Source organism: Prunus mume, linkage group LG1, assembly GCF_029339155.1.
Source record: "Prunus mume cultivar Tortuosa linkage group LG1, ASM2933915v1, whole genome shotgun sequence".
In the NCBI taxonomy this organism is placed as follows: domain Eukaryota; kingdom Viridiplantae; phylum Streptophyta; class Magnoliopsida; order Rosales; family Rosaceae; genus Prunus; species Prunus mume.
In genome coordinates this window covers 438,355-462,807 of record NC_142698.1, presented here as the reverse complement: position 1 = coordinate 462,807, position 24,453 = coordinate 438,355, and the positions used below count along the sequence as shown (strand labels likewise).

General features: G+C 38.8%; 3 protein-coding genes, 2 long non-coding RNA genes and 1 pseudogene across 5 annotated transcripts; 2 read left to right on the top strand and 4 right to left on the bottom strand.

The window, feature by feature from the left end:
- Positions 1–370: 370 nt before the first annotated feature.
- LOC103318832 (uncharacterized) lies at positions 371–1,463 on the bottom strand. Its single transcript, XR_513243.2, has 2 exons — positions 958–1,463; positions 371–811 (listed from the first exon to the last, which is right to left on the bottom strand). It is a non-coding gene; the product is annotated as an uncharacterized LOC103318832 (long non-coding RNA).
- A 451-nt stretch (positions 1,464–1,914) lies between these two features.
- LOC148920602 (uncharacterized) lies at positions 1,915–3,168 on the top strand. Its single transcript, XM_089044231.1, has 2 exons — positions 1,915–2,350; positions 2,509–3,168. Exons 1-2 carry the CDS (start codon positions 2,057–2,059, stop codon positions 3,166–3,168), a joined length of 954 nt encoding a protein of 317 aa, XP_088900357.1. The 5' UTR covers positions 1,915–2,056.
- Positions 3,169–4,629: 1,461 nt separating this feature from the next.
- On the bottom strand, positions 4,630–16,019 carry LOC148920601 (tubby-like F-box protein 14; annotated as a pseudogene).
- A 2,815-nt stretch (positions 16,020–18,834) lies between these two features.
- Positions 18,835–19,775, bottom strand: LOC148920600 (uncharacterized). Its single transcript, XR_016122209.1, has 2 exons — positions 19,533–19,775; positions 18,835–19,413 (listed from the first exon to the last, which is right to left on the bottom strand). It is a non-coding gene; the product is annotated as an uncharacterized LOC148920600 (long non-coding RNA).
- Positions 19,776–22,356: 2,581 nt separating this feature from the next.
- Positions 22,357–22,999, bottom strand: LOC148920599 (protein PHLOEM PROTEIN 2-LIKE A1-like). The gene is made up of 2 exons (XM_089044227.1): positions 22,896–22,999; positions 22,357–22,756 (listed from the first exon to the last, which is right to left on the bottom strand). Exons 1-2 carry the CDS (start codon positions 22,997–22,999, stop codon positions 22,357–22,359), a joined length of 504 nt encoding a protein of 167 aa, XP_088900353.1.
- A 263-nt stretch (positions 23,000–23,262) lies between these two features.
- Positions 23,263–24,023, top strand: LOC148920598 (uncharacterized). Its single transcript, XM_089044219.1, has 2 exons — positions 23,263–23,796; positions 24,003–24,023. Exons 1-2 carry the CDS (start codon positions 23,263–23,265, stop codon positions 24,021–24,023), a joined length of 555 nt encoding a protein of 184 aa, XP_088900345.1.
- The last annotated feature ends 430 nt before the right edge of the window (positions 24,024–24,453 follow it).

Below are 24,453 nucleotides of genomic sequence, written 5' to 3'. Positions count from 1 at the left end.
GTTTTGGTTTGTGCTTATAATGACAGGTGCTTTTGCTAGTTTTGGGCTTTGCCTCTTGCTTTCCAGATTCCAGTAAACTTTGGCATGTTACCAAAAGCTACATATCCACCATAAACTTTGGCAAAGAAGGCAGGTCCTGCTTTTTTAGGGAAAACTGAATTTTGGTTATCTTCTTCTACATTCATCAAGAAATTACCATTCAATTTACCATTCATATCACATATCAAACTTAACTAGCATTACATTACTTAACTAACTAGCATTACATTACTTAACTAACTAGCATTACATTCATGTCACCATTTGTAACCTCTAAACAGCTTACCATTCATGTCACCATTTGTAACCCCTAAACAAATTACATATCCAGTAAACTTAACTAGCATTACATTACATTACACCAAATGACATTACATTACACTGCCAAAGTGTCTTACATTAGATTAGCATTTGTTCTCAAATTAAATTTGCCCATTAAACTACTGCCAAAGTGCTTAACTACTGCCAAAATGCTTAACTACTGCCAAAATGCAACTACTGCCAAAATGCCTTACATTACATTAACATCAGGTATCAAATTACAATGCCCAATGAACTACTGCCAAAGTGCCTAATTCATCTTCATGGCAAACACCACCAACCACGAAAGCAACATAGCAGCCCACAATATTTTTGACTTTGCTCGAATATTTGCATTTTCCTTCTCCACCCTATCAATCTTCCTCAGCAAACCAGGTATCAACGATTTTGAACGCTCACACATTTCTGCATCAAACCACTGAAAAAACCTACATCCTTTTTCTCCCCTTCCCTGTATCAACCAAGAACAACGACTGAAAATTTGGGTGGTAAAATGACTGAAAATTTCATCAATCACTGACAATTTCATCACTAACAACTCTATCAATTTGTGATGCCCAAAATAATGACTGAAAATTTTATCTTAAACATGCTTACCTTTGACTTTGGGCAGACTAGAAATCTTCGCCCTGGGTTTGAACTGGTCCACGAAGTCTGCATCCGTGCTAACTTCCCACAATGACACCATTGGCCATGCCCTCCTTCTCCTTGCTTCTCTCCTGTTTCCATCATCCCAAATCTTCTACTCCACAACCTTCCAATTTCAAACTCCACCTCAGAGTTTTACAAAGAATGATTTCTTCTCCAATTTCTCCCAAAATCGAAGGAACCCTCAGATTTTGACAACAACCCTCTTCTCCTCTTCTCCAATGAACCCTAAACCCAATTTCCCCTTTCTTACAAACTGAGAAACCCTTATTCGAACAGCTTAAAGGTTGAAACGAAGTGGGGCCCACTGTTCGTAACGGACCGTCAAGAAATTTGACGGATGGGGTAAATTGAGACGGTTATTTATACGTTGGGGGGTACTTTGAGACGTTTTCCACCACAGGTGGTAATCTGAGAAAAACGTAAAAGCACAGGGGGCATGTGCATAATTAAGCCTTATTTTTTTGTATTAGGGCTAGTTCTACTTATGGTTCATTTTGACTTTTGGTGAAGCCTGTCACACCACAGGATACGGCCATGTAGTTCTAATAGTAAATTATGATATCATACATACTCTAATATACATCCAAAGATGTTCATAACTTAGTATCGATATACCTACCGAACGTATATGTTTAGAATGTAATAAAAGCGCGTAACTGCAAATATAAAGAGTTAGAGAACTAAAAATAAAATAGAACCAATCTAACAGCCAGGTTTTTAATTAGGCCTTACCCAAGAATGACAATCTAAGACTAATTTTGTACAATTGAAGGTTCATTTTCATGCATGTGTATGGATACATATATATAACGATCATAACTTACTAGGATGGCCACCAATCCGTGATATGTTCGATGAAATCAAAAAACAAAAATGTCTGTCGTCACTCACTCGTTTGCTGGTGGAGGAGGACTATTCATGGGCGGTAAATATAACAACCGATATCAACACATTTACTCTGGTATGTCCAAACAAATCAGATGATCCTCCACAACAAACCTCTGAATCTACCCTTAAGCAGACCCCTTTGCATATAGCAACGCGCATGGGAATATCAAAAATTGTGAAAAAAATGTTGGAGTCTCACCCTCAAGCGGTGGAAGTGTTGGATCCTGTAACTCGACAAAACATTTTGCACATGGCCATTAAGTATCGCCGGCTGGCCATCTTTAACATACTAAAAAAGAGCAAATCAATAACGTCAAGGTTGGCTTACAGGATTGATACTGATGGGAACACCATATTGCACCACGCTGCATATGTGAGTTCTTACCCTGTAGACGCTCAAGGCTCAATTGGTCCTGCATTTCAATTGCAAGAAGAATTGCGTTGGATGGCGGTGAGTGACTTTATATATACACGCCTAATTCCCTAATTTTTTTATAATTATCTTCAAACATACAAACAGAAGTATATGAAATGAAACTAGTTATAAATCTATTGTTTACTTGATCAAAATTGTTCATCATCCTCAATAATTTTTCCATTTGTGGCCAGCGTGTGAAAAAGATAATCCCAAGTCATTACGCCATGCACCAGAACAATCAGGGCCTGACAGCGCAGAAGCTGTTCGAGAAGGAGCATGCAAATGATCTTAAATTGGCAAAAGGATGGATAAAAGAGACAGCCCAGTCGTGCTCGACTGTGGCCGCTTTGGTGGCCACCGTGGCCTATGCAGCTGCCTTTACGGCTCCCGGGGGTAATGATAACTACGGGATTCCTGTTCTCAGGCATTCTACTTTCTTTGTCACATTCGCCGTTTCGGACATTATCTCGCTCATCTTCTCATTGACTTCTTTGTGCACGTTTCTCTCTATCCTGACGTCCCCGATTGAGTACAAAAACTTTCACCATTCTCTTCCCTTCAGGCTGCATTTAGGATTCGCCCTTCTCTTCTTCTCGTTGGTATCCACCATGCTCACCTTCACTGCTGCTGTTGTGCTCTTGATTCATCATCAAAAGATGTGGACAACGTCCCTCATTTATGTGGTTGCCCTTCTTCCTGTCTCTGTGTTTGGGCTCTCGCAATTTCCTTTGTATGAAGGATTTCGCCAAAGTGTGAAATACATTTCAAAGGAAATGAAGCCGATTATATCTTCAATTCGGGGTGTGTTTGGATTTTCCCAAAGTTTGAAGGCTAGAGATATTATATTCTAGGTCTACTAGGGTTAGGTCTATTATTGAGTGATATGATTTGTGAGCTCTATGCTGTTGCTATAGCTCAAAAGGTCAGTCAGAATAAGAGTGTGCTGCTATACCTCTTCTTCTTCCTTTGTGTGTGACAGTGTGAGTGTTTTTTGTTTTTCCTCCTTCTATGTATGTTTCAGAAGAAGTCAACATCTTCGAAATAAACTTGTGTGTATCATGTTTTTTATGATATTTGTAATGATCTGGGTTTAAAAATATTCTCTTTCTTTTTTTATGGTTCATCACTCATTTGTTGAACTAAAGTAGAGGATGATTTTTTGGACTGGATACTCCCAGCTCCCTTTTCAATTAGCTTCAAATTAAACTTTAGATATGATTTCCATTTATTTGACCAATATGATTATTTCGAATAACATTTATCAAACCCTTTAATATCGAATAATTAACTTACATAATGCATAGGCCCTACCTTCTTTTTTATCTTTTTTTTTTCATTTAGCACCAATAACCTCCATTGTAATAAGACACGTTATGTGCATAGCATTGGAGAAAAGAGCTTTATCTTCTTAGAAAATCAAAACATCCATATGATTTCCAGTCTTCGCAACCTTGTCCATTCTCTCTATGGGCCTTTGAGTGAAGGGATCGCCATCGATGTAATGAATATAATAGTCAAGTTTGTCGGCAAGGGGCTTGTAACTCAAGTGATTAAAGGCAATTACCCATGTACTCGAGGTCATGTGTTCAAATCTCCCCTCCCCAATATCACTTGTATCATATCAAGTCCGCTACACTGCGGATGCTTTTTTTTTTTTTTGGTCAGAATGAGGGGTGAGTATGATTATGGTTGGGGCTCACCATTAATAAAGAAATCTGAAGCAGAATGTGTGTTTATGTTTTTTTTTTCACTTATGGAAGTTCAAGCTCCACGTAGAGCTTCATCTTCCTGGTGCTTCCAATTGGAACCCCTTCGGGATGGTTTTGGAGCCCTATTCAAAGGAAATGAAAAAAAAAGAGTATGAAAATTAAAATAAATTTGAAGAAACTTTGACACTGAAATATAAAGAAATTGATTTTGTGTGTAATAATTTACAAATGGATTGTAATTTCATATTTATAGAGTTTGGGGTGAAATTTGGGATTGAATTTGGATCGTCAAATTCTTTTTACCATTAAAACCATCACAATTAAATATCTAACGTTCGTTTGAAGTTAACCGTTGGATCTCAATGGTTTGTTTATCTAGACCCCACGCGCCTCAGGTGCACGGATAGGAAACAGCGGCACGCCACAATTGATCCATCCGGTTCCAAAAACCAACAAACAAACAAAAATTGCTCTTCCGCCCATTGCTTCGTGGATCCCAACTTTTTTAGCCCAATCCTAGCTTGATTAATGCTACCAAGTCTAGACTGTTATTTTCAAAGCGTATAATAAAACAAAAGTCTTAACAAAAGTTAGAGAATTGGGAAAATAGAAAGAAAAAAGAAAAACAATTGAAAAAAGAACATAGGAAGAGAGGCCCTCGTCCGATGTGCACTTTTCTTGTTCCGCACATGCAGTCTGGCATAAGTTGTAACAGTGACATCATACAACAACCACAATCTATATGAAAGGCCTAGAAAGAATTACCAACTGCACTTTCTATTTCTTGCCATAATTTCTCTCCTCTATTCACATGCTAATTTGGTGTCAAAGCTGCCCAAGCAGATAGCAAAGGCCTGAAATGCAGACAAAGGATACCGGTAATCCATGGTACACATATCCTTGCCAACTTTACCAAACTGAAGGATGATCTTGTCATGGTCAGATTTGTTAACTTAATAGGTTTAAATGCTCAAAACACATAACATACCTTGATCAGACATGGTGATAATTACTGCAGCAAGGAACTGGATTTCCAAACTGGAATTCTGCAGGTTCTTGGCTGGTTTGTTCTTGAACAGATTCGCAGTATCGCAGTAGGGTAGTTTCTCTATGCTATCCGGCTCTTGAATCTCTTCTTGATGGGGTAGAATAATATGAGAGTGATTTGCCGTTAGCATAGGGACCTCCCTTTTATAGGCATAGTTTAAGAATCCTCCTCATCATGGATTACTTAAACTCCCTTAGCCAAAAGGATTAGGTATCTCAATCCATTTAATATAGGAAATCTTAAGCACTTGTATTTATCTGAAAAGTCATATATATCAAGCCTTAAAATAAATTGATCCATGTAATCCTAATTGACATTGGACTAGTTATCCTTAAGTGATTAGGAGACCATCTTTAGAGTTTGTATTAGAATGCAAATCGTACATTCTCCCACTTGGTCAAATAATCACTAAAGAACAATGTCAATTACTGTAAGGCCTATGTGGAATACAGTTCGATTTTGTTTCCTCATCAAGCCACTTGTCAACAGTGAAAATGATAATGAGTTATCAAGACTGAGCAAATAAACTTCCTTGAAGTCTTTACAACTACAATTATCAAATCCAATGTCACATAGGGCTACCATCAAGATTGAAATCATAGAACAATCACAGCTAACCAAATGACATAACTGCTATGATCATTCTCGTAGTCCAACTTATAGGATTGTTCAAGATCCTTTCTTTTACTCTAGGTAAAAGACATCACTGTTATGAATGCAATACTTTAACAATTAACCTTAAGCTAGCACCATTCACTGTTAATTACATTCAACCAACAAAACAGTTTATGCAAAACAAATTGTTCAAACAAAGTAAGCAAAACAATACTAAAATCAATACTTTCAACTCTTTAAATGCGTTTTTGAAAGGCTAAACGACCTCGGATGGCCAAAAACCATCATATGTCACAGCATAACTGTGTGTTTGATTCATGGCTTCATTCCCTTTTCGAAAAGGTATCATGCATCTCAATCAGAGCTCGGACAACAAAACTGCAAATTCCCGTTACATCCATTCGCTCCCACTATTTTTATGCATCAAAACTGGATAGCAGTCCCATACTAGTTACATGCCTCTTGAAAACATTATTTGGTAGCCCTTTATTGAATGGATCTGCTAGATTAGACTCTGTATTAATATGATCCATGGCAATGATTCCTTCACTGATCTTTTCTATCACTAATAAGAACTTTAGCGATAAAGGCTTCCCTCTGATTGACCTTTTGTTCCCTTTTGCAAACAATATAGCTGAGTTATTATCATTCCAAATCTGAATAGGCTTCTCAATTGTTCCCAAAACTTTCAGGCTAGTTAGAAAATTCTTCAGCCAAATAGCCTGACATATTGCTTCATAACAAGCTATGAACTCTGCCTTGTAACAACCCGATCCTTAATTACTATTTAATTATTAATCTATTCCAGTAAAAGATCACTATACCCCTAGAATATTTTAATAATATAAAAGTTGACTTTTTAACCTGGAAGGAATTTTGAGATTTCAGTTATACCGTTGAGTAGAGCGCGACGAAAGGAGTTCGTAGACGTGTAGTACACTCGATTCTGAGTTGTATTGAGGGAGATACGATCAAAATACGTTCAGGGGCAAAATGGTAATTTGCCGGTTAGATGTTTTAAACCGATCTCTCTCTCTCTCTCTCTCTCTCTCTGCGACCCATTCGTTTCTCTCCTCCGGTGGCTTCGCCACCAGCACCGCCAACACCACGGCCGCCACAGACCGGTCGCTAGGACCGCCATCACCCGACCATCGGTTCCGCCAGATCGGCCACCGGCAGCAGCTCCGACCATCGAAAACAACCGGTTTTTGAGAATTTTCAAGCTCGTTCTCCATCGTCCGGCCACCAAATCGGACGAGTGAGGTATGGTTTTCTAGCTATTTTCCATGCTCTAGCTGCTGGTTGGGTAGGATTTCAGAGATTTCAAGCGTAGATCGTTCGATTTTTAAGTTAGGTTTCAGCAGACTTTCGGGTCACTCGTTCCGGCCACTTATGGCCAGTTTTTAGGGTAGGTCCAAGAACAAAAGTGGATCCAAATAGGGTGTTATACCTAGGGTAGGAGTCTTGAGCCGTGATTTAGAGTTTTTTCGGCGGAGTGTTATCGCTTTAGGCACCACGCGCCGCCAGCGCGTGTGGCGGCGCGTGGGCAATGGGGTGAGGACCAGAGTCAGCCCTAGAATAATCTCCTAGTCCCCATGAGCGCGTAGGATTTCACGGATCTTAATTCATATAACGTTTGAACCTCGAATGGACCTCGCCTAGTGGGTGATTCCCTGGGTTCAAGAGTTTTAACAATTGGATCGTAATCATGTTCCAGATATGTTGATCTAGGTAATTTCAGGATCGTATAGCAATTGACGGATCGTAAAACGGAGTCCCGGATACTCCAAAAATGTCAGTCATAGAGTAAGGTTTATAGTAAAACAAACCGATTCAGTGTCAGAACAGAGGAAAGAACTATGTGTGGCTTGATCCTCTGTAAGGGCACGTAGGCACCCTACGATTATTAGGCCCGACCACAAGTTAGGGCTCGGGGTTTATGTTACTGCTTTCGGACATTTTGGTCATTTACGACCCACAGTTACAGTGTCGGTTTAAAGAGTTTCACCGATTCCAAAGTGGAAATTGGGTCAGTCGTTTCATGCCTGCATAGTTGAGGTAGTCACAATAGGCTGCTTAACACTTTTCCAAGAAACTGCAGCTCCTCCAAATAGAAAAACAAAACCTGAAATAGACTTTAAGTCATCTACGCACCCTGCAAAATCAACATCTGCATAGCCAACCAATTCTAAGCTCTCATTCCTTTTGTAAACTATCTTAAAATCCTTTGTCCTCTGCAAGTATCTCATGATTTTCTTCCCTGCTACCCAATGACCCTGTCCTGGATTTGATTGAAACCTCCCTAACACACTTAAAGGAAAAGCTAGATCAGGCCTTGTGCAAACTTAAGCATACATAAGGCTGCCAACCAACGAAGCATAAGGCTTATCTGCCATCTCCAACTTCTCTTGATCTGTTTTTGGTGCTTGTTCATGATTGAACTTATCACCTTTGTTAATAAGCACATCACCCCTTACACAGTCCATCATATTGAACCTTTTGAGTATTTTCTCAATGTACCCCTTTTGTGAGAGTCCTAATAAGCCTCTTTTCCTATCTCGGCTAATTTCTATTCCAAGAACATAAGATGCCTCTCCCAAATCAGTCATTTCAAAATGTTTAGATAGGAAGTGTAACACCCCGACCCCAAATTTATCCCATGTTTAATTAATTTAAGTAGAATTAAGAATTTACCCGTGGGATAGGGGTATTTTAGTCATTTTCTTATTCGGAAGGAATTTGGGAATTCCGGTTGTACCGTTGCGTAGAGCACGGTGAGATGAGTCCGTAGACACGTAGTGGGCTCGAATCGGAGTTGTAACGAGAGAGATATGATCAAAAGAAGCTCAGTGGCATAATCGTAAATATTTGGAAAATAGATTTTTGGTTAAAAGACGGAATTGCCCCCGTCACTCTCTCTCTCTCTCCGCCGTCCCTCTCTCCTCCGCTGGTTCGCGATACAATGATGGCCGCCACGCTTTTGGCGGCCGTGCTCTCGTCCCGCCACCAAAGTCGACGGGCCGGTACCAAAATGACCGCCGCCCTCTTCCTATCCCAGGGTCTCGCCGCTAGCCGTGATTTCGCCGGAAAACGAGGAGAAAGCGCCGGTTTTGACAGAAACTTCGCCGGCCGTTCTCCGTCGTTCGGCCACCGATTCCGGCAAGTGAGGTATGGATTCTCACCTATTTTCCGAGCTCTAGCTGATGGTTGGGTAGGATTTCATAAATTTTGAGGCTAAGTAGCTCGATCTACGGATTGAAATTTGGCCGGTTTTGCGATCGCGATTCCGGCCACTTCCGGTCAGTTTTTGGGGTATGTCCAAGAACAAAAGTGACTCCAAATTAGGTGTATTACCTAGGGTAGGAGTCTTGGTTCACGATTTGGAGGATTTCCGGCGATGCGATATCGCTTTAGACACCTGCGCCGCCGACGCGCGTGTGGTGGCGCGTGGGCACTGTAGCTGAGGGTATTTTTGTCCCATTGTGATCCTTCATGCCACGAGCACGAGGTGTGCTCGGATCTCAATTTGATACCGTTAGAGTTCCGAACGGATATCGCATATCGCGTATTTTCCGGGTTCGCTAGGTTTGGACCGTTGGATGGCCCTGAAATTATAATATGTTGATCTAGGTGTTACCAGGATCATGTAGGATTTGACGGATCGTAAAATGGAGTCCCGGATACTCCAGAAATGCCAACCCTAGGGTTAGGGTTTTAGCGACCGTCCGATCGTGCGATCGTGAGCGAGCTGACCGTCCGATCTGGACCAAACTTGCGGGACGTGTGTCCTAGAGCCTGTAGAACCTATAGGAACCTTCGGATCGAATTTGAGGTCGTGGCCCCGCGGCCCGTTTGACCAAGTTTGGGTAGTTTGACCCTGAGTTGACCGCTAGACTTTCCTTGTAGTTCTACCATCCCAGGAAGGTTAGAATGACCTTAGCGACAGGTCTGGAGCGTTGTTGAGTTAATTGGATATTGTGGGTTTAGGATATAAATTGGTGAATATAAATGGGGGAGTTTATGGAATGCTTTATTTGTTGAGGTTTATATAAGTTTAGAATTTATATTATATATAATTGATTGTGTGGATGTATAAAAGTAAATAAAGCGATTGAATGTTAGCTTACAAGTGCTATACGCACTACCCCAATACCCCATATTGTGATCATGTTGAGGGTGGTGAGAATGTAGCCAGCCCAGTGTGGTCGCACGCGTCTTTGGATTAGCGGCGTGTTGACAGACCCATACGTGGCGGGTGCGTCCGGCGTATGAGGAGATGTGATTGTGTGAGGTTGGTGAGAATGTAGCCAGCCGGTGGTGAGAATGCAGCCAGCCCAGCAGTGAGGTCGCACGCGCTTTGGATTAGCCGGCGTGTTGACAGACCCATACGTGGCCGGGTGCGTCCCGACGCGTATGAGGGGAGATATGATTGTGTGATGGTGGTGAGAATGTAGCCGAGCCGGGCTGGTGAGAATGTAGCCAGAGCCCAGAGGTCGCACGCGTCTTTGGATTAGCCGGCGTGTTGACATGCCCCATACGTGGCCGGGTGCGTCCCGACGTATGAGGGGAGATATGATTGTGTGATGGCTGGTGAGAATGTAGCTGTGCCAGGGCTGGTGAGAATGTAGCGAGCCTGGTGCAGTCGCACGCGTCTTTGGATTAGCCGGCGTGTTGATGACCCCACACGTGGCGGTGCGTCCCGACGTATGAGGAGATGTGATTGTGTGAGGGCTGGTGAGAATGTAGCCGGCCCGGTGGTCGCACGCGTCTTTGGATTAGCCGGCGTGTTGACAGGCCCCATACGAGGCCGGGTGCGTCCCGTCGTATGAAGGGTGATATTGTGATTGTGTTTGGTGAGTTGTGATGGATAAATAGTAGAATGTATGAATTTGTATGGCTGTAATGGTTTATTTGATATTAGGAGCCATGATAGATAGTTACGTAAGAGCTACGTGTGGCTTGATCCCTTAGTAGGGTACGTAGGCAGCCTGAAGTTACTAGGTGCAGCCACAGATTAGACCCCACTTAGGTGGTCTTATTGGGATTGGTTTGGACCTCGTTGTTGGTCCCAAAACTTGGTTGAATTGAGGCTCGTCCTGTGGACTGAGCAAGTGAAGGTGTGCGTAATTAGATTTTGAACTTGTTATATGCATGTTTGATGCATTAAGTTATTTTAAAACTTTGTGGGCAGTTTTGCTAGAATCATTTGAAGGCCGGAGGCCATTTATGTAAATTGCATGAGATTATATTGTGCATGCTGCCGGTTGGGTCATAAAATGTGTTTTAAGCAGGTGGAAATTTTGGAGAAATGTTCAATTTATAGAGACTCACGAAATTTCGGCAGAAAGTCTCGTGCCCTTGATCCTCTGTGGTAAACGAGGACGTAGATTTAAGGAGTGAACCCGGCATGGGTGTGATGCCGGGGTCTCCGCAGGTTCGCCTCTGGGTTCCGGAAATTGGACGGTCCTGTCAGGAAGACCTTGACATCATGTAACAATGTGAGATTAGTGCTTGCTAGGAGAATGTCATCCACATAGAGTACAAGTAGAATATAGTGCCTCCCACTGATCTTGACATATATGCATGAATCTAGGACATTTTCTGTGAAATCATATGTCTTAATAACTTCATCAAATTTCATGTACCACTGTCTTGAAGCTTGTTTTAAACCATATAGCGATTTGTTCAATTTGCAGACCATGTTTTCCTGTCCCCTTTGAACAAAACCCTCAGGCTGCTGCATGTAAATTTCTTCCTTCAAATATCCATTTAGGAATGCAGTTTTGACGTCCATCTGGTAAAGATGCAGGTCAAAATGTGCGACCAACGCCATGATCACTCTGATTGAGTCTTTAGTGGATACTGGTGAGAAGGTTTCTGTATAATCAATGCCCTCTTGTTGTGTGTACCCTTTTGCAACCAGCCTAGCTTTGTACCTGTCTATTGCTCATTTCGAGTCCCTTTTAGTCTTATAAACCCATTTGCGGCCTATAGGTTTACATCCTTGAGGTAAAACTTTTAATTCTCAAACATCATTCTTTCTCATTGACTCTAACTCAGATTTCATTGCAGCCAACCACCTTTCATTGTCTTCACCCATTATAGCTTGCTTGAAATTCTCAGGATCATCCTTCCCAAGTATGTCATGCTTAAATTCTTGTAGATATACATAGAAATCCGGCAATGCAGATCTCCTTGCTCTTTTTGACCTTCTCAACTTCATATCCTGCATATTTTGGTTTGTGCCTTGAACGTCAATATTATTTTGCATAGGTAGATTCAAAATTCCTGCTTGAGCTGTGTCTGGAATGTCGTTATTGTCTTGCATAGGTGGATTCATAATTTCTGCTTCAACTATGTCTTGTGCCTGATTCGTGTCTTCTTCCATATTGTCAAGGTTTTCATAGTTTGTCTCAACTGCAGGTATTATAACAATGCCTTTACTTGTCTCAGATCCAGCATTGTTATCAATCTCCATTGATTCTTCATCAAAATCCAAAACTCTATCTTCTATTTCATCAGATTCATTTTCCATGAAAACTGCCCTTTGAGTTTCAACAAATCTTGTAGTGTTCTTTGGACAGTAGAACCTATACCCTTTGGATCCTTCAGGATAGCCGATAAAAAAACAACTCACAGTTCTTGAGTCTAGTTTTTTTTCCACAGGGTTATAGAGCTTTGCCTCTGCTTTGCAACCCCAAACCTTTAAGTAGTTTAAGCTTGGTTTCCTTTTATTCCATATTTCGAAAGAGATTTTGTCAACGCTTTTTGTTGGAACTCTATTCAAGATATAGTTTGCAGTCTTCAAGGCTTCTCCCCACAGGAAAATACGGAGATTGGTACAGCACATCATGCTTCTTACCATGTCTTTTAAAGTCCTATTCCTTCTCTTAGAAACTCCATTCTGCTGAGGTGTACCTGGATTGGTATACTGAGCTATTATACCTTCTTCCTGGAGATATCTTGCAAAAGGACCTGGATTTCTTCCAGCTTCATCAAATTTTCCATAATATTCTCCACCTCGGTTTAACCTTACCACTTTAATCTTAAGCTCCAACTGTTTTTCCACCTCGGCTTTATAGATTTTGAACATATCTAAGGCTTCTGATTTTTCTTTTATTAAATAGATATGTCCATATCTCGAGTGATCCTCTGTGAAGGTGATAAAATACTTGTATCCTTCATGTGTTGGATTTGGAAAAGGACCACAAATATCAGTGTGAATTAATTCCAACAAATTTTCACTTCTTACTGCTCCTTTCTTCCTTAAGGTGGTTAGTTTTCCTTTTATGCATTCAACACAGTTTTCATCCAACTCATTAAAATCAAGTGGTGCTAACACAGATTCCTTGCATAGGGTGTTCAATCTTTCTTTTGAAATATGCCCGAGTCTTTTGTGCCAAATTTTTGCAAAAGTTTGATTCTTACGTTTTGTGCTTGTAATGTTCATAACCATTTGAGGAGCCTTGCAATTTAACTGAAACATATTGCCAACAAGAATTCCATTTCCAACTAACTCTTTATTATTGAAAATTGAAATACCAAATTCATCAAAACTCAAAGTGAGCTTTGATTTTACAAGCCTAGCAACTGAAATAAGGTTCCTTGTCATAGAAGAACATATACTACATCTACCAAATCCAAAACAAAACCAGAATCTAATTGAATCCTAACTGCTCCAATGAACTCCATTTGTACTTTGACTCCATTTCCTACGAACACCTTCACCTCATCCTTGTTTGGCGGTCTCTTGGTTATGAACCCCTGCAAAGAATTAGCAACATATATTGAAGCACCACTGTCTAACCACCAAGTATCAGTTGAAACATCAGTCAAATTTGATTCAAAACAGACCAAAACGTTTTCAATCTTACCTTCATTTTTGCGTTTGTTTTTCTGCTTTTCTAACCACCTCTGGTACCTTGTGCAGTTCCTTTTCATGTGTCCAAATTTTCTGTAGAAATAGCATTTCAATCCAGTTGGCTTTCCCTCTTTCATCTTGGTATTTTCCTTATCCTTCTTTTCTGCAAAATTTCCCTTCTTTTCTTTGGATTGTTTGACACGATAATCTTGAACCATATTCATAGTCTTTTGACCCCTTTCCATGGTGATATTATTTTCTTCTTGAACACTTATTGTTATGAGATCGTTCAATGTCCAACTTTCCTTTCTACATAAGAACTCTTGAGAGTTTTGAATTCTTTTGGCAGTGAATTCAATGCAAAATGCACCATCATATCATCATCTATAGTCATGTTTAATCCCTTTAGCTTGTTCGCAATGTCTGTCATATTCATTATGTGAGCTCTTACACAACCTCGCCCATCATACTTCATCTCAGTCAATTTGTTCAGCAGGACACCTTTCTCTCCTTTCTCAGATTCTTTAAACTTCTGACCAATTGAAACAAGAAAATCTTTGGCACAATCTGATCTTGGAATACTTCCTCTTAAAGAAGGTGTCATGGTTTTCAGCATAATCAGTGTAGCCATCCTATTGGTTTTTTCCCATCTTTAGTATTTCCTTTTGACATCTACAGTTGCATCTGCAGCAGGTTCCTTAAGTGCATCCCATTTTAGAGCAATATCATAGTCCATTAGCCCTAGTGAGATTTCCAACTCTTCTTTCCACTTTAGATAGTTTGAACCAGTCAAGATTTCGATGGAGTTGTAGCTTGTAGTATTGACTGTAATTTAAAGAAAAACATAAATACAAATCCCCAATAACTTTAATTAAACATTATTGATTTGCATCTGTAGATCACAAATCAAACATGTTCCATGGTCCTAGAACAACAAATCTGTAGAAGCAGTCTTGAAACAACGAATGATTCCACATCTGTGGATGGAGAAACATTCATTTTTTGCTCATACAATCTGTTTTTGTAATCCGTTCCATTATAATCAATCATTCTTGCACAATTCACATCTGTGGACAGAGATTTGTACAAGAGAGATTGAATATAATGCAATCTTGATCAGGAACTTTGAATGAAGAATTTCCTGCATCCATTTAGTTGTTGTGGCTCACTTAATCGATTCAAGATTCTCTCCAAACTTTGATCAATCAGTCTTTCAAGCATGATTTAAGCAGAGAACTTTATGCTTAACTCATACCTTAGCAATTAAGATATGCAATCAAAACTTACATGCTTATAATGACAGTATAAAACATATTCTTTTAAGGCGAATTTTATCTTGTAATTAGGTTAAGAACATATAACCTAAGCTCTGATACCACATGTTAACTTAATATGTTTAAATGCTCAAAACACATAACATACCTTGATCAGACATGGTGATAATTACTGCAGCATGGAACTGGATTTCTTGCTCTGGAAGAAACTGGAAGTCTGCAGGTTCTTGGCTGGTTCGCTTCTTGGACAGATTTGCAGTATCGCAGTAGGGTAGTTTCTCTATGCTATCCGGCTCTTGAATCTCTTCTTGATGGGGTAGAATAATATGAGAGTGATTTGCCGTTAGCATAGGGACCTCCCTTTTTTAGGCATAGTTTAAGAATCCTCCTCATCATGGATTACTTAAACTCCCTTAGCCAAAAGGATTAGGTATCTCAATCCATTTAATATAGGAAATCTTAAGCACTTGTATTTATCTGAAAAGTCATATATATCAAGCCTTAAAATAAATCGATCCATGTAATCCTAATTGACATTGGACTAGTTATCCTTAAGTGATTAGGAGACCATCTTTAGAGTTTGTATTAGAATGCAAATCTTACAAGTTTGGGTTGGCTGCGGTGGTTGCAAGGGACCAGAATCGTGTAGCTACTATCAACTGAAAGTTCTTGACAGAGGCAACTGTTACCCTTCCATGGAAGTTAAGGCACCAACACTGCAACTATTCATGCCATCTCGATGCCTTGTTCCGAAGAATCAATGGTCTCTCCTTTCCTTCATCTTCATAATGGGACCCAACTATATCAGAGAATCGAGCACCGCTAAACTCAGTTGAATTATCAATTGATTTTGAGAAGGATATGCTCAAATGAGTCCTCAAGGGAGCGCTGAAAAGCTCAGGGCTGGCCAGACAATGCCACCAGCTCAAGGGATGCGGCAGGAATTGAGTGCATGTTGCAGTGCATCCTGCGTGGCCCCCTAGTGCCAAGTACATTTAACTCATATGTCACCTGAGCGATGTTGTAGCTGCCAGTAGGAACCTTGGGAAAGACCTTTAGAGTAAAACCGACGGCTTTGGCCGGGTGGTTAAAGCTGAGCGCTGTTGTAGGGAGGCTGGGTATCATAAATAATGAATTTGGTGCCTAGAAAATTAGACCTGAAAATGATGCACGTTAAACCAAACCAGATAGAAACTGCTTCAGGCCCATCAATAATAAAAATGAAGGGAAAGTAATATCCTAATACAATTATTATTACTATTGCATGTCCGCAACTTGATTTGTTTAGCTGCATTTCCAATAGCATGAACTGCTAAAAGGTCAACAAACTTCGCTACTAATTAAGAATTAATAAATAAAACATGCCAACAATAAAATATTAGTTGTAATAAAAATATAAGAACCACCACTATACGAATGCATCCATGAGAACTCAGGCAGCAACAATTGCGGACACTGACATCATGCAAAGTGACAGACCAAAACACATCATAACGAAAGGACTGTCACCAGTTATTCAACCATGGTCATAATGCCTCATAAAGTCAGTATTTCATACATGTTCAAATTAAGGATATAGAAATGGAAGTTCCAATGCAGCCAAAGCAACTGAAATAGAGAGATAACACATAAAAGTACAATACTAACCCGCAATATCACCAATATCCTTGGATTTTTTTTCAAGAAGAGAAGGGAATTGATATGTGTAAAAAAACAATTAATATTCATCTTAAAATTCTTTAAAATAATATCATTTGCAAAAGAAATACTTCTTGCAGGAGTGCTTCCTGCAAAACCAAGGCTAAGAATGTAAAGTCGCCATAACGAATCCCCATTACCCCATATTATTAATCCATGGCCAATGGACAGCAGATGCCAGTGGCCAATAGAAGATAATATTATATTCTTCATGTCATGATGAGATTTGGTTTTTAAATTCATTAAAACGCTCCCTTGTGGAGGTAAAACTGGCCCAAAATAAACTCCCAAAACTAAGATCAATGTTGGATCAGTTGGGGGTTGTACTTAATGAATGGAACTAAATTTCGGATATGTTATAGTCGATACCCATTGGAACAAGTTTCATGAAGAACTTTACCGCATCCGAGCACTGGAACATGGTGATCAATGGTTAAGAAGTTGACCTAAGAACATGAACAAAAACAAATTTTATATTCAAAAATGCACTTTTAGGTCCCATATATTCAGTAATGCACTTTGCATTGAAAAGTCTTATTTGCTATTTGAATAATTTTTGCTCTAACAGACTCTTCAATTCAATTAATGCAATATCATAATATATATATATGAAAACATGTGAATATGTCTATGTATTTTTTATATGAAAAGAAAAAATGCATGCTTTTAACATTTTCAATGTAGGTTTTGTTTTTCCGAAGTAAAAATAAATGTTTGAAGAGCCGAAGTCAACTTACCAATTCTAAAGAGATAGAAAGAGGTTGCAGCTTTGATGACTAAGGATGAAAAAGTTGTTGGAGAGAGTTTTTCTGATGTGGCTCACCTATTTTAGAATTTCAAAGTTGTTGAAGAGGCTGTTGGAGATGCTTTTATGTTTTAGGGGCATAATTGTAACAACAAAATATATAAATAAAATAAAGAGATATTTGTAGAAATGTCACTTGAATTTATAGATTAGTTTCAATTTTTCACCTTAAAGAAAAATTTAAGTGAAATGTCACCTTATCCGTGAGCTACTTTCCTTTTTTTTGGCTGATACTTTCCCGTCCAAGAAAAGAAAGTGTGATCTTTTCTTGTTTGCTGGAAGTGAGCTCCAAGACCAAAGCATGTGATGCTCACAATCATCGCTCATGTTGGGTTATGATAAAGATCATCAGTTAACTGTTTTTAACGTTGGGCTAAACATCCTAGCCTTGATTTATTCTTTTCACTCTGCCAGCAAATAGATATTTTCTGTGGTTGCAATTAGAGAATACTGCCAAAATGGTACTTCGGTCTTGCGGCACTTTTTTCCCTTATTGCACAGCATTTCATGGCTCCACAATTTGAACAGAAGACAAATTTTTTTTTTTTTTTTTGACTTGGGTAATTGCATGACCTCGTCTTTCACTGCCTTGACACATGGAACACCAATATTTAGCTTGTGGGTTTTGTACCTGAAATGAATTCATCATCCAAGTTCGCTCAGCAGAGCATGGAGTTTCGCTAGGCAAAGCATGGAGATTTGTGGTTGCCATCTGATAGGATTTTTAGTACCTGAGCAAACAGGGTTAAAATCACTGAAAATACTTGCAAGAATACAAGGTAATTGTAGTATAAATGCTCATGCAAGGTCGTTGTCCCCAAAGATTGTTTGACTAATCTGTAATTAAACTAACTCTTAATTAATAACTAAAATAGATTTTATCAAAGATTTGAAGTTTATGAATTTGAAAAGATTAAACTAACAGTAAAAGAAATCTGAAAGTTGGGAAAAAATAACAGTAAAGAAGAAAAACGATTTCTTTTTAAAGACTAACAATTTAAAGAAAACTAGGGTTTAGCCAACACCGTCGCAATCCTATGCAATTCTATCAATTACTTATGAATTTCCACATATATGCTTTGAAGGTTAGGTTGTCCTAATGCATACTTTCCTTGTGATGTTCAAGCGAAAACGTATATCTAACATGCAATCCGTCTGTGATGTTCAGATCAAATATAAACATGCAAGACTCATTAAGCTTTGTGAAAACCCTTTGAAAAACCATGCAACCCTTAAGAGCGTGATGTTCGCCTTAAGTGAACTTACAATTACTAATCACAAGAAGCCCTCCTCAATTTCAGGGTGATGTTCCAACAGAAATTGCATCAAATTACTTGTCTACATATCCTAATGGTGATCAGTCATTAAAATAGATAGATAGTTTTAAACACAGTGATTAATAATTCAATGCAAACATGCATTCATTCATAAGCAAATTAATAAAACTACATATACATGCTAGGCTTACGGCCTCACCCTAGCAAAAGGAATGAGTTACACATAATCATAATTGAAATCCAAGAAAATATCATTCGAATGAATAAGAATGAAAACACCTGAAAGTAGCGAAAATCCAAAACCCTAGCAATTGCTCCAAAAGCCAAAAAGAAGTTCTAAAAGGAGATCACTAAATTGCAGTGAAAAGAAGCTTAAATACCTCCTAAAACCTAGCTACCCAATCCCCACAAGGAAACTAAGTTAAAATAAAATAAGACTAGGAAATAAAGTCCAAATTGGATTAGGAGAATCTGCCCAAATCTGCCCAGCCACGTTTTGGTCTCAAATTCCTCCAAATCTGGCCCAAGATAGCTCGTTTTAAAGATAAAAATATTCCGAACACTTCTCCAGAAGGCCACGAACCCATCCGAGGTCATCTTGGGCTCCAAAAACGCAATATAAGCCCAAAACGTCACTATTCCAGCACTGCACATCGCTCCTTCATTTATTCACCAGGAAATCATCGCTTAGTGTAAAAGTCTGATATTTTGATACGATCAAGCTAAGTGACTCACGTACGTCCTCCAACTGGAATTACTCCAAAATTCGTCCATTTGATTATGTTTTGCTCCAGAGAGAGTCGAAAGTCCTATATTGGAAATATAATTCAAAGTATCAAAATTCTTCCAAAATATTAACCAAAATATACTAAGAATAGGGTTAAATATATAATATAAAATCGACTCATCACCATCCAACAACGATTACCATCCATTTGTTTGATTTGTGAGTTTTATACCAAAACACGGGGGTTTGCTTGGCAAATCATTATTGATTTGCGGGTTGTCACCCAACATGGACTGCTATCCATTTGTTCGATTTGCAGGTTTTATACTCAAGCATGAAGGACTTCAAGAGATGAGCTTTGTTGCAGATACAAAATGCATCTTTGATTGCTTCTATCTTTTTTTGCTCCACTCTTTCCCAAGCCTTGCCGCTTCTCTTCTTTTTTTTTTTTTTTTTTCTCTCTCTTTGCAGCCTTCATGCTCATCCTCCCCCCTTTTTCTTTTCCCATAGCTGTGCTTTTTGTAGGCTAGCCGTGAGAGATCACTTTTGTGAAGGACTTTTTATTCAATAATCAGCTCCACCAAAACAGGAACCGTCAACTTCTCTTAAGAGTTTTCATTGATTGGTCAGCCTCCTATGTTTAAATTCCATTAGGAGATTTGCACGTGGGATTAACCCACCTTTGAATACTTGAAAAGCTTATTGGATAATTGGCTTTACTTTCTTATTTTTTATTTATAAAACTTATCATCTATGTTAGATAAGGATTGCTTGATGTGGGCTTAGACAAACACGACCCAAATTTTTTTTTTTTCCATTAATTCTGATGGGTCCATTGAGAGGAGCTCGATTAATTGTGAAGGGATACAATCAGACTATGAAATTGACTATGAGGAAACCTTTACATACGTTTTCAAGATTAATAGAATTTGAGTCCTCTTGTCACAGGCTGGAAATTTAGATTTGCCTTCGTAGCAATATGATATAAAGATTGCTTTTGTACATGGAGACTTAAATGAAGATGTATATTTGAATTTGCCACTTGGGTACTCCGCGACAGGGGAGTAAAAGAGGAACATGTGTACAAGTTAAAAAAAGGCTTTGTGTTGGTTGAAGCAATAATATCATCTTGGATTGTATGGTTACAAGTTGTGTACTTATCTTGAGTTGAAATTAGGTTCGTAACTTTCACAACAATTTTTTGTAGGAGAGGCTCACAAACTTCTCTGATCCGGATCCTCTGCTTGATTTTCTCTGATGATCTGCTTTACTTTTGTTCTCCACATGTTATCTCATTAAAATTTAATCTAAGGGACTTAAAGTTGACACATCATCCTAAAAATAAAAAACTCATTTACTTCTAATTTTTTTATAAAAAAAATTCCCTAATCCAACTAACGGGAAAGTTAGCGTTCCTAGTCTTCTTTAATCTTCTCCTTCTTCCTGCTTCACGTTCTGTCTTCTCTTATTTTTTCGTCTTCTTTCCCCAAAAATCTTACCTCTCACTGAGATTTCTTTTCCCCAAAACCTCTGTAATCATAATCCCTCTTCTCTTTCCCATATCAAAAGAAAAAAAATTATTCCATATTCATTGTTTGATGATGGTGGTTGCAGACATAGCCTCATAGGAAGAAAAAAAAAAGTAAAGATCAGAAGCAAAAGAATACGAAAGTGGTAGATGAATTTGTTTATAAATTAATCAAAAGCAAAAGGACTCAGATGATTCTTATTATGTTCATACTTTTCTTGGTAATAATGTTTTTGTGTTCTAAGATTGGACACAAAAAAGAATGATGAGCGATAAGATTTGGGGGTGGGGGGAGACGTGTAGAGAAGGAAGAAGAAGAGAAAAAAAAAACTGCTACAGCCGTTAAGTTTAGGCGTTAGTCAAGTTAGGGTTTTTTTCATTTTTAATTAGGAGTAAATTGAAATTTTATTTTAAGGAAGATGTGTCCAATTTAAGCCCCTTAGATTAAATTTTAATGAGGTGGCATGTGGAGAACAAAAGTAAAGCAGATCATAGCACAGAAAATCAAAGCAGAGGATCCGAATCCCTTCTCCTTTACGCATCAAGCTCACCCGTACGTGACAATTAATAAGTGCATAAATTCACACGTCTTTAATACACACTGTTAATCGGTTTCTGTATTTGTTCCTCTTTAACATGAGCCAATTAGTTTGGTTTCAATTGTGTTTTGTAGAATAATTAGGTCATAGAGAAGAATTTTGAGCATAAGAGAAGAGATATGCTTGGTTGTTTGTGGCAGGTGGAGTGTAGGCGTAGGCATAAAGGATTGGGGAAAGTAATAGATGCCATATGGAGAATTAATGAATTGGTGAAAGGAGGAGATGCAATATGGACCAGTGCACAAGAGGGGGAATCACCGATGGGTGGAGAGAAGCTCTGATACCATATATGAATCAGCGGCTCAGCTTTCTGATCAATACAAAGATAGGTAAAGTGTATATACATACAAAACCCCAGCACAACACTTGTCCATTGAGGAGGATAAAGACAACACTAGTCCTTACCCTATACCAGCTACGCTTGAGGTACGGCTGGAGAGCTGATACTGCATGTGTATGCCGCCTTCGAAGATGTCAATTATCTGTTATTTGACAAAAAAGAATTGAAGTAAACGTATTGCATAATTTGTTCGAGTGCTTTGAGTATATTGTGAGCTAACAAACACTCAAGCCTAGAATACGTGCAGTAATTAATTAAACAAGATTAAACACATCCTAATCTTGTATTTTATAATTTATAATTACATAATAAGACACACAAGTAACTTAGTCTCACATAAAATTCCTAGTTCACACTTTTTGTTGTCTTCATCAGGAGTATGTGTAAAGTACATGTATTATAAAAAGTACGTCATGAAACGATAAATCTCCAAAATAATTTTGCATGTAGTTATTATGCCTATCATATAAATATAAAATTAGTTTGGCACTGCTCAACGTTGTACATAATAATGATACAATTAAATTATCATTCAAAATCTCCTTGATAACAACACCCTTATTCTTCTGTGTCCCCTTGATTAAGTGCTTCCTTATTCTGTTCCTTTTTCTGCTCTTTGATGGCAACACCCTTGATAACAAGTCCGCTCTTCCATTTCCCACCATATTTATACAGCCAAAACTCGATGTTCCCTGGATTTCCGGATGCATTAAACTCACCCAACTTAATATCTTTCCATTGATCTTTACTATCCTTAAACTCATCCTCCAAATTAATGGTCCTGTCATTTGTACCACCTGGGTGAGTGAATTTGAAATTCACTGGATCTTCCCATCCATAAGCTCTAGTTTTCATCTTGGCCACAAGTACAACTTCATACTGACCTGGTGACAGGTTTGGTTTCTCAATTTTTCCACTCACTTTTAGCCAACATACATTTAACAGTTCAGCAATGGAACTGCAATGGAATCGAAGTTAGGACTGAGATTACTGATAGCATATATATATTTTGTATATGTTATTCCTATCTGTTTCAAATGTTCAATAGGACTGGAGAAACCGAAAAATCATAAGTTATGTAAAGAAGCTTTTGTTACCTGGTTTCTGTCTCTTCGACCCTTCGCCAGTAACGAGGGTCGTTAGACCAAGTGATTTCCAGATCCTTCGCATTCACCATACAGACATTTTTGGACGCGTCCATCTCTTCAAATACACGCCTTCCATCCAATGCTTCTTGTTGCTTATATAGGTAAAAGCAGGGCTAAGTTGGTCATTTCCATGTATGCATATAATGCATATGATTTTGGTATTTACGTGTACGATGACGATGAGGGCTTTAGCTTGTGATGCTAAAGAAAGAATAAATATAGCAAATATTGCTACATAGAGTACTGGACTGGGAGAGCGCGCGGTTATATTAAAAAAGCGAGCAGTGAATTGAGTCAAAAAATAATATTGCTAGAGATGGAGGAGGCGAGCGATGCTGAGGTTGAAAGTAAAGGAATGGCATTGAGTATCGCGAAGGAGCCATATGAATTTGCCATGAGCGGCAAATGGAAAGGCCTAAAAGAATTCTACAAGAAGGATGATAAGAGGGAGGAAATAGTTGGCCAATTGACAATGAACAACGACACTGCACTTCACGTCGCAGCCTTCGCCGAGCCGAACGTGCTTGAGTTTTTGATGTCAAAGATAATAGCATATGATGAATGTGACCCTAGTTTGTTATGCGTTGCGTTGAACGTGCAGAACAACCATGGCAACACCGTTTTTCATGAGGTGGCTGCGTCTGGAAATCTGGAAGCAGCAAAGATTTTGTTGCCATTGGATGACAAAGTTAAGAGTGAGCCTGAATATGAACCTGTGCTAAAGATTATGAACAAGTTAGGAGAGACCCCACTCTACAGGGCAGCTGCTTTTGGTCAAACGAAGGTTGTCGAATATTTGGCTTCCAAAATGGAAGATAAGGAGCTGCACTTCAAACGAAAGAAAGATAATGTAACCATTCTTCATATCGCGGTCATCGGCCAACATTTTGGTCTCTCTCTCTCTCCCTCTCCAAAATTTGACAGTTGCAATTTTAGTTTGTACATGTCTGGATGTTTAGTTCGAATATATATAACGTTGCCAAAATAAACGTTAGTTTAATAATTTTTATATTGGAACTTCATTATTATTATTAACATGATTTTCCTTCAATGCAGAGACTGCTCTTTGGTTACTAAAAAATTACCCATGTCTTGCGAGCAGAAAGGAAATCAATGGCTTCACAAGTCTTCAATTGCTAGCCCAAATGCCATCTGCCTTCCAACCCAAATTTCGCAAAAGCAAATGGACGATACACCTTGATAAATGTACCATCTACTCTACGGCTTTTACACTACTACTAAAATTAGATGCCCCTTTTTCAGGTTTATATCAAAACATTTAGGGTAAACTGTCGACTTATAACTAATGCATAAATATCAATTTATCCCCTAGCCTTTTTTTTAGTAAATTAAGGGCTCGAATTAAATTTTATTATGAATGTTTCCCCCATCGTCAAAATTCTCACATTTCATCCATTAATCCGTCCATTTGAGGGTTGTTTTGGTCATTCCTAGTTTAGTAGGGTTGGACAGCCACCATCTCCATGTTGATATCCCCCTCAGTCCC

Coding starts and splice junctions, on each gene's coding strand:
- LOC148920599 (XM_089044227.1), bottom strand. CDS start 22,999: ATGGACGCGTCCAAAAATGTCTGTATGGTGAATGCGAAGGATCTGGAA. Junction 22,757..22,895: donor GTCGAAGAGACAGAAACCAG/GTAACAAAAGCT, acceptor ATTCCATTGCAG/TTCCATTGCTGAACTGTTAA.
- LOC148920602 (XM_089044231.1), top strand. CDS start 2,057: ATGGGAATATCAAAAATTGTGAAAAAAATGTTGGAGTCTCACCCTCAA. Junction 2,351..2,508: donor AAGAATTGCGTTGGATGGCG/GTGAGTGACTTT, acceptor ATTTGTGGCCAG/CGTGTGAAAAAGATAATCCC.
- LOC148920598 (XM_089044219.1), top strand. CDS start 23,263: ATGGAGGAGGCGAGCGATGCTGAGGTTGAAAGTAAAGGAATGGCATTG. Junction 23,797..24,002: donor TCAAACGAAAGAAAGATAAT/GTAACCATTCTT, acceptor CCTTCAATGCAG/AGACTGCTCTTTGGTTACTA.